General features: G+C 35.3%; 1 protein-coding gene across 1 annotated transcript in view; it reads left to right on the plus strand.

Annotated features, from left to right (window-relative positions):
- PCLO (piccolo presynaptic cytomatrix protein) overlaps nt 1-12,517 on the plus strand; it is a 347,313-nt gene that overhangs the window by 289,256 nt on the left and 45,540 nt on the right. Inside the window, exon 24 of the mRNA XM_031063010.1 lies at nt 9,192-9,333. Coding sequence (XP_030918870.1) covers nt 9,192-9,333 — 142 coding nt within the window. The remainder of the gene's footprint in view (nt 1-9,191; nt 9,334-12,517) is intronic.

A 12,517-nucleotide genomic window follows, 5' to 3' on the forward strand; every position in this document is an offset into this window, starting at 1 on the left:
GATTTCACTGCGGTTTTGTGCAGTATGAAAGTAAAATGAGATGAGTCTATAACCTCTACTGGAAAAAGCACTAAAGATACTCAAAACAGCTTCCAACTTAGGGACTTCTTTGTGGGACGTAGAGATGATAAAGAAAGGAGAGATTTCACCTTCATTGTGAACTATGAAAATCAGGGCATTATCAGTTTCCCAGTCCATTCCTAAAGGGATGATGCATGTTTGTGGTACTCACCTCCATTATTATACCCACCCTACTTTATTGGTAGCTGCAAAAGGACGCATTAGGAACTGGTTTTAATGACTGAACAGCCATCTTGGCCAGTTAGTAATTTTTTGTTACTATGTCTCAAAGCCCTTTACTAAGGAAGCCATTACAGATAATACACAACATTATTATTATTATTTTTTTTACCACAGCTATTTCTCTGTGCATTTATTAAACAACAGCACTTTTTAGAAGAATTGTTTGGGTTTTTTCAGCCTAAGTACACAAAGGTGATGGAAATTATTCTGTGCTGTAAAGTCCTTCTATGCCTAAGATAACCCTGAGAAGGAGTGTCCTCCTTTCATCTTGCCTCTCAATAGCTACATTTTTTCTCTTGAATTGAACTGGCTCAGGAAAAAACAACAAACCAAGCAAGACAAGGATCCTCAGTCATTCTGACAATGTCTCAGAGAAATTCTTCTCTAGTTCTGATTCCTAGGACTCTTTCTATCGGGTCTATTTTGTCAGTTATCAATTGTGTGTCTGTTGACAAGTAACAAGGAAATCAAACAAGATCAGCACCTATAGCATAAATAGCATATTTTGTGAAAACAAAGGTCTTTCATCAGTTTTTTGTTGAACTGAATTGTTTCTGTATTCCTTTTACAGAGTAAAAAAATGTATTTAAATCAATCTGCTTTAAAATTAAGGTGAAGATGCAACAAAAAACACTAGTTTTTGCTGAGAACCTTCGTAAAATCCAACAGTCAGCTACAGCAGTTAATTAAAAATAAACCCTGAAGTATAATTTTGTCATTGCCCATGAGAGATAAGAGTGTGATCTACAAAGAAACCAACTGCATGCTACAATTTCCAATCACATCCCTCAGAGAGGAACAATAACATTTCAGAGCCAACTCTTTGAAGCCAGAAGTTGCAAGGGATCCAAGTCAGAGGACGGCTGGAGTTAATTTGATTTAGGTTTTGTGCAATATATGAATAATTTCCAATTACACATTCACTTAAAATTAAGCACATTCCCTTCAACATAAATTTGTGTATTAAGAGTTACCCACCAGACGAGTCAGTTTTAGAAACAGTGTGAATCAGTCCAACACCTTTTCAGTCAGTAATTTATCCTACAAAAGGATCTTCTTATTATATGGAATTTTCTTGTTATGTCAGTTATGTTTTAAATAAATTATTTTAGAGTTCTTCAGATACTTGAAAAGTTGGATGATTATTCAGAACACCACTAGTTCTCTGGATACATGCATATAAAAGAGTAGGTGTATTTGGAATATAATTTTTACTGATTTTATACAAAAAAAAGTCTTTTCAAACCCAGCTTATAGATTTAAAGGACTGAATAACATGCTTTAGTTTTTAATACCTTTCAGTGAAATGAATAAGAAAGACAAGGAACTGAAAAAAAAACTTCAGCATCTGTGTTAAGCAGAAAGGTGCACTACCTCTGCCTCACCATAGTAGAAATTTGATTGGTTTGTCCTTCTTTTCAGATAAAAAGATCCCAGCTTTTCCCCTAAAGGACAATGATTGTACAATGAAAAATTGATTCCTTTATTACATTAGAATATCCAAGGGTGAACAAAAACCCATTGCTTTATGACCAAATAAGAGAATTTCTAGAAATTTATTTTGAACCTTCCTAGCATCTTTGAGGAACAGTAAATTAATATTTAAATCATAAGTAGTTCAGTAAGTGAATTTAAGTCTCAACATCATTGTACCACTATACATTTTTTATTCTTTCCAACAGACACTCATGAAAAAGAAGCTACAAATCAATATACTATTGCTTGTGTATCTTTTGTTGATTGCTGCCATACGCAACTTCTCTTCTATTTAGCTCACATTAACCCAACCAAAAAAGGAAGCAACCTGCCACAACAAAAACACTGCTATACTCACCTTAACTAGTTAGCAAATGTTCAACATCTAGAGAAATTGCCATATGTTTCAGTTAAAGATCCAAGCATCCCTGTTAATTTAAGGTACTGCCAGCATTATAATCCTTCTATAATTTCTGTCTAAATTTCAATAATGGAAAGCTTTTTCCAAGATTAAACCTCTAGCAATTTAAAATCACAACATTTCCTTAAAACATCCTCTGACACGTGTACCTGGTATTATATTTTTTGTCACTGAAAATGGTGGGGTGGGGGAGGTGGGGGTGAGGAGGAAGGGAGAAAATGGAGCCCCACAGGATTTCATAGAGAAGATTTCATCTTTTACATTATGCATTTTGCATCCTGACACAACAGCTTTTCCAAACAGTTGTATGTCAAGGGATTTTACTGGCTGGGGCAGATCTACTCTCAGAGATGATATTGTTAGCTAGAATACCTCCAGTTTCAAGACTCTACATCAGCGTTTTCAAAATGGTACCAAATTAAACCTGTTAATTTAAACATCTCAAAGAATGACAGTTTAAAACACTTTAGTTCAAAAGTCAGCATACCTGCTTATAAGTGTCCTGAACCAACAACTTTGACACAAGTTCATTTAAGTGTCAACATAATAGGTTAAAGCTACACAGAAATGTAATGTGATGCTTGCATCAAGACATTGTCATCGCTGTACAACCCATGATACAAGTCTGAGCCAGCACTGTGTAATTTCTAGCCACTTAGCTGCAAGAAATTAAAATCTATATGAATTTTCCTTATCACTAAGTTCTATTTGCTGGCTTTAGCAACAATGGAATGAAAGGAAATTGATTCCTAGGTTACATAAATCTTCTGAATTGTATATGATTGTGGTTTCAAATACCTGCTAATTTGGGATCCCTTTTGGTCTGTATCCATTTTCACACATTTAATAGGCCACACGATGTTTTAATTTCCTACATTATTTTAGGATATTTCCTTCACACTTAAATAATTTATAGCCCAAAGCTGTTTAGTGACTCATGTCACTAGTTTCTTAATTTCCAAGTTAAATGGGCCTTCATATTGCTCCGAATAACCCATTTCCAAGAATCATTATCAAAACAGGAACAGTTTGTCCCCATTCTGCAGATAGCAGAGAGTGTCTTTTCAACCTGGTTCCAATCTAATAGCTGGCCCATTTTGCTTTGGTTATTCCTCCTATTTACTCTTTCATCATTTTAAACCGACATGTAATTTCAGAGAATTGCTCAGCTTCTTCATTTGATAACTCTTATTTCAAAAGTATTTTTTCAACATTCTTTAGGGTAGACTAACCCTACAGAGTGCATGGAAAGTTATTTCATCTAAATTGCTTTTCTGGGTAAAGAAATTACTTCAGTACAGTTCAAGAAATGTGTTGTTCTTCTTTTACTCATCTCAAATGGTAAATTTCTCTGTAAAGGGCTGTCTTGAACCTTCACAAAGTATCCCTGCTCAGTATGCTGTCAAATCCATGTCTAATATACAGCAGTGGCTGAGATGGGTGACACAATGGCTTAAAGTCCTATTCAGTATGAGGGACCATTAGGAAAATAAACTATCTTGGCTGACCTGAGGTAGATGTGTTTGATCACCAGTTGTTAATGTATTCCCAATCTGTTGCCAGTTCACAGAAGATGCAACAAGCAGTTCCAACAACAGTTTTACCCTAACTGAGCAAGCTGGAGCAGCTCTTGCTTTTAATGCTAGCAAACACTTCATAAAAACAGGAAAACTGGCATTTGGGGCACTTCCAGGTTGGAGGTCTTGAAACACAAGGTTACTGAGAGTGAAGGACAGCCAAGCTTCTGCCAAAAGATACTTCATGAGATGCCCAGTCTGTTGGTCATCAGAAAGTTACACACAGCATATGGGTGCTTTCACCTTCTCCCATGGGCTTGCATCTCTTTGAGAAGACTCAGTGATGATTTCGCCTTTTTTGTCACCCCGATTTTCTCAGAAGATGGACAGTTAAAAGAAATTTCTTTCAAGTGATTAGAGGCCAACTGGGGAAACTTAATCCTGAATCCACACTTGAATGCGTTTTTCCCTCCTCCTGTTTGGTTCACAAACAGAACCATCATTCCCAATGTGTTTTGACAGTGTAATTCTGTTTCTAGACAGAAACTGGAAAAGGGGAACATCTACAGTTTATTCACCAGGAGATAGTGCTGGTTGAGCCTGTTCTTTCCTCCATATGAACCACAGAACTGTAAAGTCAACTTTTTAAAATATAAGTCTTAAAAAAACATCCATTCACTGTAGAAGAATGGCTGGAGTGGCTGACAGTGCTGGATTGTTTCCATTTTTCTGCTGACTGATATAGTAGCTCCTGGTTACAGGTCTTGTGTAAATGATCTACCTTCCCTATATAAGTCTTAACAAAGCATCTTCTCTGTTGTCTATTGAAAACAGACTTTTCTGAAAGATTAAGTGAAATCATATGCCTTCCAAGCTCTCCTCTCTTACTGATTTTAATACTATATTTTCTTCATACTAAGGCATGACTTACACGTTTTTCTTGATTCTAAAGGTCTTTTTCCTAACTGGGTCCATCAACCAAAGCATAAGCAAATATATATTTTTGCCATACTACTAATAATTTTAAAAAGTAGAAGTAAAAAGATGGAGTGGAAAGGTGGGGTCAGCGCCAACCTCCATTTTATTGAATCAGCAATTCTTTTCCAAAAAGGCATAAGGGTTGAATTTGTCATGTCCAAATGTCATTCTGTTGAATTTTTTTCTTCTTCCTGTAAACCATGCAGAGTACAAAAGGTATCTATCTAACCATTATAATTTTTTTTGAAAACTCTGGTCCTACACCAGGTATAAAATTATCATCCACTTTCTTGGAACCTGAAATAATTACTGTAAGCAGTTGAGATCTTTTCCAACTCATTTATATATTATTCACTAGAATGATTGGCCTGAAATTTCACTCATGCCAGAGCCTGTAAAACAGGCAGTTTAACAGAATCACTCAGAGGCAGCATTAACACCACATTTCAAACTACTAAATGTGACATATGTACCCATTAACACCCGTTCCAAGTAGAGAACATTTCATCTCATCGAGGGAACTACCAGCTAAAATAGGATTAACAGATGAAAATTAAATCAAACCACAACAATAGCTTTTTATAATAGGAAAATCTGTGACCTATTTTGGAGAAAGCAGCTCATATTAGGGTGTTAAACTTTCATTTCATATTTCTATTCTTCATAGTTAAATGGCTGGGCAGCCCAGATATAATGATATTGCAATCCTTAGAAACTGCCAAGCACCTGATAAAGTGTGTAAAGAGTTTACAGAAATAGGGCTGGAGGGGGTGAAGGGATATCTCCTTTCTCCCAGAGAGAGGCCAAATGAAGGTGCATAATGACTTTCAGTTAAGTTTTGTCTCTTTCATCTGCTGAGGCCTGAAGAGTCTTTTCTCTAAAAATGTAAGGTTTTAAGAATCATATATAATTGGCAGCAAGAGCTCGCCTTTGAAAAGTATTTTAAAAGTTTTTTTAAGTTTTCTAAGAGTTTCTAAACATTGTTTATTGGGTTGGTTGGGTTTGGGGTTGTTTGGGGGGTGGGTGCATCACTTAAGAGTGAGGGAATAATTTGCGAAAACAAAGGGCAAGGAAGCAATGAAACATGGTTCTTACACACTCTGGGTACTTAATATTCAAATGATGAAAAGTGCCTTCAAATGAATTCCTATTCAGATAAACATTGTAGATTTCTGTAAAGCAAAACTGCACCTTGCAGCTCCAGGCACCTGTGTGATACCAGATGACAATATCTAATCTTTGGACCCAAGTGAATCTATATGAAACTGTTCCAATCCTATAGAACAACACACCTCCTGCCAGAACTTAGCTGTCAAAATCCATGGACTGAAGAATTTTCTAGCATAGGCAGATGTAAGCAGAAGCTCTGTAACTCAGAATTAACCTCCCCTAATACCATAATTAAAAGTAAAATTAAAACTAAATATAATGCAATAGTTGCCTATCCTTTATGTGCATATGAACCCAATTGACCAAGCAAGGTGGAAATTGTTCTTACACTTTCAGGACTTCACAGACCTTACATAGACTGGTAAGACTAGAGGAGCAACAGAGTGAAATCTGACTTTCTTGCTAAAGTTTCTAAGACAATATTTGCATGCATTCAAAGAGAAAGGGCAAGACTGTAAATGAGTGTGCATACTAGTTTCTTGAATATAAGAGCATGGAACTAGTTCTATCCACATAGAGTAGAACTATAACCATAGTTATACTAACTCTCAGGGAAAATATTGCATGGCAGCAAGCATTGTCACATCATCAAAACTCCAAAGTTTTGTACATAACCAGCAGAAACTTAGAGGTCTAGATGTATCTGTAAAAATCCCGACATGTGGAAAATGTGGGTGTCTCACAAGTTATGAGATGATCTCTGTATCCAGATTCTGAATTTGTCACAAAACCAGCTGTAAATCTATTTGTGGATTTCATTTCTTGTCACAAACTGACACTGTGATTCATTACTTTCATAGAACAGACAGGGAAAAAAACCAAAATGAATAACATTAAACTTTAGAATTTTCAAAATCCAGTCATGAATCTAAACTTGGATCCATTATAACCATTCACCAAGTGAAGTGACCTTATGGAAAAAAACCCATCGATATGGAAAATGATATGAATTGGTGAAAACAGTCGAAAAACTAAAAATACAGCATACTGAATGTGTAATCAGGGTACAGCTGTTTCAAAAGAAACAGCTATGCGTTGATTATAAATAGATGAAGCAAAACTTCTAACCCATTTCTAAAGGCTTCATTCAAGCTTTTCTGGATTGAACTAAATTCTAGGTTCTTACTGGTTTTAGAAATCCACGAGTAAAGATACAAGAAATACTAGTTTTTACAGCAAAGTCAGTAAAAAAAAAATCCTAGATAGGAAAGATCCTTTCTGGCCACATATGTTATGGTGGAGATATATGCTACACTAAGTAAATTCATGCCTAAGGGAAGAACTGAAGAATCTTTTCTGTGCTGGCACAATATTCTTTTGGCTTCCATGGGTTTTGCAGATGTGTTGATCTCCCATTTGTACTCACCTGTGAGGGATTTGTCATGCCATGGCACAAAAAAAAAAGCCAACAAAACAACCTAACCTAAAGGAACCCTCAGAATTCCAAACAGAAAACAATGGGAGACATACAGGCCGTGCAAACACAAAGAGAACTGAGGTGATGAATCAGTTTGGGACAGGCATGAGAGAGCCACAATTCAGGATGCTAAATACAGGGCAACTGGCAATAATATAACAGAGAGTTTGACCTCTCCTCTCTGAAACATCACTCTTGCCCAGCACTTCTCAGCACCACAGGTATAGGAATTCACTCACAGCACCACCAGCTGAAAGTGATAGAGCAACCACTGCACACAGCCACTTTCTCTGGAAAAACATGGGTGCCTTTCCTCCAGGTGAGATATTGAGAGTATCTGCTAATAACACTATGATTTACAATTTATTCCTTTGTATTTACATCCAAGAAGGCAGCTTGTGATCAATGTATAAAGTCATGGAATAGAGCTAAAGAATAATTTTATCTGAAAACAACGTAGACTGACAGATTCCACTTCTTGCTGTGGGCAAGAGTGGAGCAAAGGAGATTAATAGAGTTGAAATGATAAAAAAAGCTATGTGACAGCTTGGTTTACCAGTGAAGAATCACCATGGAGAATATGGATTCCTTATCCAATTCCTTGGGATTGCCCAAGGATTGATGACATGAGAATTGCTTCATTTATTGCTTCTAGTTCAAATTACTCACCTGCTTTTGCATTATGTTTGAGGGCTAACACTCAGCTTCCTGGTCCCACATCAGGCAGCATGCGGCGTTCTTCATCAAAAATATCAGTCAGTTAGTTAGACATAAAAAATATTGATTGCCAGTTTAAAGCAAGAAACTGTTGGGGCTCTGGCTCTTATTAAAATTCCAGTTAGATACTTGTCTAATTTATTTTTAAAGAAGAATCTCTTTTAACTACTTACATAGGAGTTTCACAGTTCAGCAAAATAACATAAAACCTCATTAAGTCTTCATAGAAAAATAACGTTGCAAATTATTTTGTATCTTCAGTATATATGCTCAGTAGGTTGAAATAGATGAAACATGAAAATAGCAGATGTATTAGAGGACATTTAGGAAAAAAACAAACAACCCAAATCTGTATTAATATTCCCAGACAATTGTGTTATTCAATATGAGAATAGCTACTCTATTGTTCCTGTATTAATTACTATGTGTAATGTCACTGTGTCCTTTTTCCTTTGTATTTCTCAACTTGCAAAATGCAAAATACTGGATGATTTGTTCATGTAGTGCAGTAATGTCCAAAACACAAAATAAGGCAATCTGAAGTAAAACTAACATATGGTATTCTAACACCAAATGGTATTAAATTAGATGAAGGCATCTCCCATCAAATTATGTTAATTAAAATTCTATGCATGTAGTAAGAGAGATCCAGATGGGTAGGAGCAGTTGAGAAATATAATGCATAACTGTGTAATGTCTGAAGAGGGGTGGGGATATTCTCTGTGACAATAGGTTGTGTGCTTACACATCTTTGCAAGCTCTTCTCCTCAAAATCACCTAATGCAAAGAACATTTCATAAGGAATATGAGGAAGGCCCACTGTGGCTTTCATTTTTACAAGATTATCGTATGAAATGTTTCAGATGAATAACTGGTTTTCTGCCACTTCAATCAGAAAAGTAGTGCTGACCATTCTATCCCAGTCTTGCTTTTCCCTTCAGGCTGTTGATTTGAACTATTAACATGACTGGAGAAAAAAAAATGGTGGTATACTATTTGGTTTAGAGCACCTTATTCTCTATGAAAACAAACTTCATCTGCAAAATATGATAAAGCAATATTTGAATTTAAAATATAAAAGTGAAAATGTTTGCAGCATGTGATTTTGATAAATTACTTTTTTTTTTTCTTAATGTCAGTGGTACTGATGTCTTACAAGTTTTTAGTAACCAAATGTTCCTGCCCTGTACAGCAAGGTCTACTAATCACCGACCTGCAGAAAGTTCTGTCTCCACTGGCTCATCAGCCAGTAGCTTTGGCAGTGGATACAGCATGGATAGTGAAGGCAGCAGCAGTGCCACGGGAGAGAATAATCTATTTCCCATCCCAAGAATGTAAGGTTTTTCCATTCCTATATTGTATCCTCCATGCACAATTTACAGCACTTTCAGTGTGCCAGTCGTCTTCTCAAGCAGTTTCCTCTGCAGACTTGAGTTATGCAGTAGAATAGCAGCTAAAGGGGGGGTTCCCCACAGTTCACACTTTTATTCTGCTTCGTTGAGCATTGAATTTTTAATACCCAATCAAACCTCTGTCTCAACCTTGTAAATTTATTCCTGTCATGTAGGAGATGCACTGGTCTCAGCCTTCGATGAAAGTGTGTAGAAATGGGTTTAGCTTATGTTTTAAAAGTACAACTATTGTAGGATTGAGAAAGTTTGGTTTAAGTTTTCAGATTTTCCTCCCTCTGTAAAGAGATGCTACTAGTGCAAGGGGAATTCATATTCTGGATGCAGCCCAGCTTTTCCCAAGTTTTTAGGAGTTTCAAAAGAATTTCTCAGTTCTTGGCTGGAAAAACCTTTTTGGTACAGAGTCCCTGTAGGAATTATCAAGCTACTATCAGTGTAATGATCCTATAAAATGATTTAATTTTCCAAATTTTTTACCCAGTTAAGTACTCCACAGAGGAAAGTTTTACTTGGATTTTTTCACCTCCTCTGTCAGCATGCACCATCATTTATCAATTTCATTTATATTCCCTAATAGGACAAAGTAACTTCTGATCCACTTCGTGATTCTGGCCTAAAATAAAATACAGATTGACTGTTCTCAAAATATTAGTTGGTGGTCATTGTTCATTCATGGTCTGCAATAGTTCAATATTTTATCTGGAACAAAAATTTTTTGCTTTTCCCTTGAAGTTGTGAACTATTAGTCACAAAAGATATAAGCTTCCTAGAAAAACTTGAATGAAGTGAAAATTCTCTAGAACTGTGATATTTCTGAATATTTATCATTTTAATAAATAAAGCTCAATGGTATTTGTCTACATCTTGTTAGTAACTAAAGGGAAAACAGAGATCAATCTAAAACTTCAATCTCACCTTCAGAATCTAGGAGGATTATGTGAGCTTAGATTGTAGGGTGCCAAATGTTTGATTTTGGGTTGGATTTTTCACTCATGTTGTTTTAGGCTATAAGGGGAAAAAAATGTCTTTGACAACATCAGAAGAAAAAGAAAAATATTGGGCTGTCATTCCTAGTGAGAAAAGCAAAGTTACACAAAATCATTGTGCACAATAACACAAGATGGAGCTCTCAATAGAAATTTTCTGTTCACACATGCCAAATATGAGTCCAAATAACATCACTTACTGTGTATTGACTAGCAATGTGACAGTACCTACAGTTACTTGCTCTTTGGCTAGCAGACTCACTGGTCTCTTAAACCTGAAATCAGCCCCACTTCTACTGAAAAGCAGGAGGGTCTCCACAGCTTCAGATTTTCTCATATAGAAATTTGTTCTCATGAATTATACTTAATTAAATAAAATATATCCATGTCTCATTTTTTGTAAGGCCACACTATTTTTTTTTTATTATGGCATTTTAAACTAAGTTATTTATATGCTTACAGAGTATTTAAAATTACACAGGAAATTTATACAGACAGGACCTGCTTCATTTTTCCTGTTAGTTCCTCAGGGCTTTTACATAGCAGTGTAAGGAAAATGAATGACAAAATAACTGTTTACCATCAGATCGTTCATGATGGAGAGAATGTTTAAAATAGATAACTGTTTCAATTTCGAATTCTGTATAAAAATTCTTATTTATCTGAGTATTTATATAATTGAAATTCTACTCATCATTTGCACTCACACTGGCTTGATAATGACTTCAGGGACTCTGACCTTGTACACTAATTCAGCAAATCCATAAGAACACAGCTTACAATTTGGATGTGAAGTATTAAGAAGGCTAAATATTTTTAAGTATCTTGGCATTTATATTCTTTTTTGATTATAAGCTCTCTGCTTAGACTAAGTTTCTGGTCTATCAATAGAAATTGTTAGATATGCTGAGTTTTAAACTCTTTGTTTTAGTCCAAGTGCTTTTAACCATAGCAACAATTAGTCTTGAAGCAAAATAAAATAAATAGTGACACCATGGGAATTGTTTGATGAGGTAACTAATTAGAATACTTGCCAATATTAAGTAGCTATAACTATCAAGGGAAATTAATGATTATATACAGTTACATAAATCTGAACATATCTTGTAAAGTCTTTCTAATTTGTTTTTTTTTTAATACTCCTATTATCCATTTGTAATATTCTTGAAAGCTACTCATGTTCTTATCTCTGATAAAGACCAGGTTCTCTATGCCTTTGTGTTGTGTAACCCTTTATAGCAGTACATTGGCTGTAAAATAAAATTCATTTTGAATGCAAAGGTGAAAACAAATTTAATGATGTATAATGAATATAACCCTTGGGATAAATAATTCTTGTATCATATTTGTAAGGATTTATGAAGTATTATCTACAGAAGAAGGAAATAATAGCTTTCAGTTAAAACTGAATAGAAAATCACTTGAAAAATTGTGATTTTATACTAATTTTTTAGTTCCCTGTGAATTTCGACAACTTCAGACATGAAGTTTTCTTCTCACAGGTAGACACTTTTCTACTCACAAGTAAAAAAGAACAATGCTGACCCCTTAACCCCCAAGGAATCACATGCAACTGAAGATAATGCCTTATAGTCTCTATCACAGCAGTCAGAGTCTTAAGGCAAAAAGAAAACAAGAAGCAAAAATGTTTGAGAGTGATTTTAATCATGCCTTTGAGCTTGCAACAAGTATATTTAAAGATAGCTTATATTTTCCCTAACTTTCATGGGGTAAAAATAGACATAAATATTCTAATGCAGGTTCTTTCTACATAAAATGCAGGAAAGTAGTGAACTCTAGGGCATGATTTATTCCACTTTTTTTAAGATTAATGTTAAGTTTCAGAGTTGTTTCTTATGCTAAATCTAAACTATAAAGTAAAGCAATAATTTAAAAAGATGGCAACCACAAGCATGCCTTACCTTTGAAATAAGGGTATGATAGACCAAATATCAATTTTTATGACTGCCTATTATATATTTCACTTTTGACTATAACAAGATAAAGTGAGGAGAGAAGATATGCAGCCCCAGACTGATGTGGGGCAGGTAGCAGACAGCACCTGATGGACCCTTTCTCTAAGAATGTACAGGCTTAGCCAGATGTAATTGCAGCTGCCTTCA

The sequence above is a fragment of the Geospiza fortis genome, unplaced genomic scaffold (genome assembly GCF_000277835.1).
Source record: "Geospiza fortis unplaced genomic scaffold, GeoFor_1.0 scaffold732, whole genome shotgun sequence".
NCBI lineage: Eukaryota > Metazoa > Chordata > Aves > Passeriformes > Thraupidae > Geospiza > Geospiza fortis.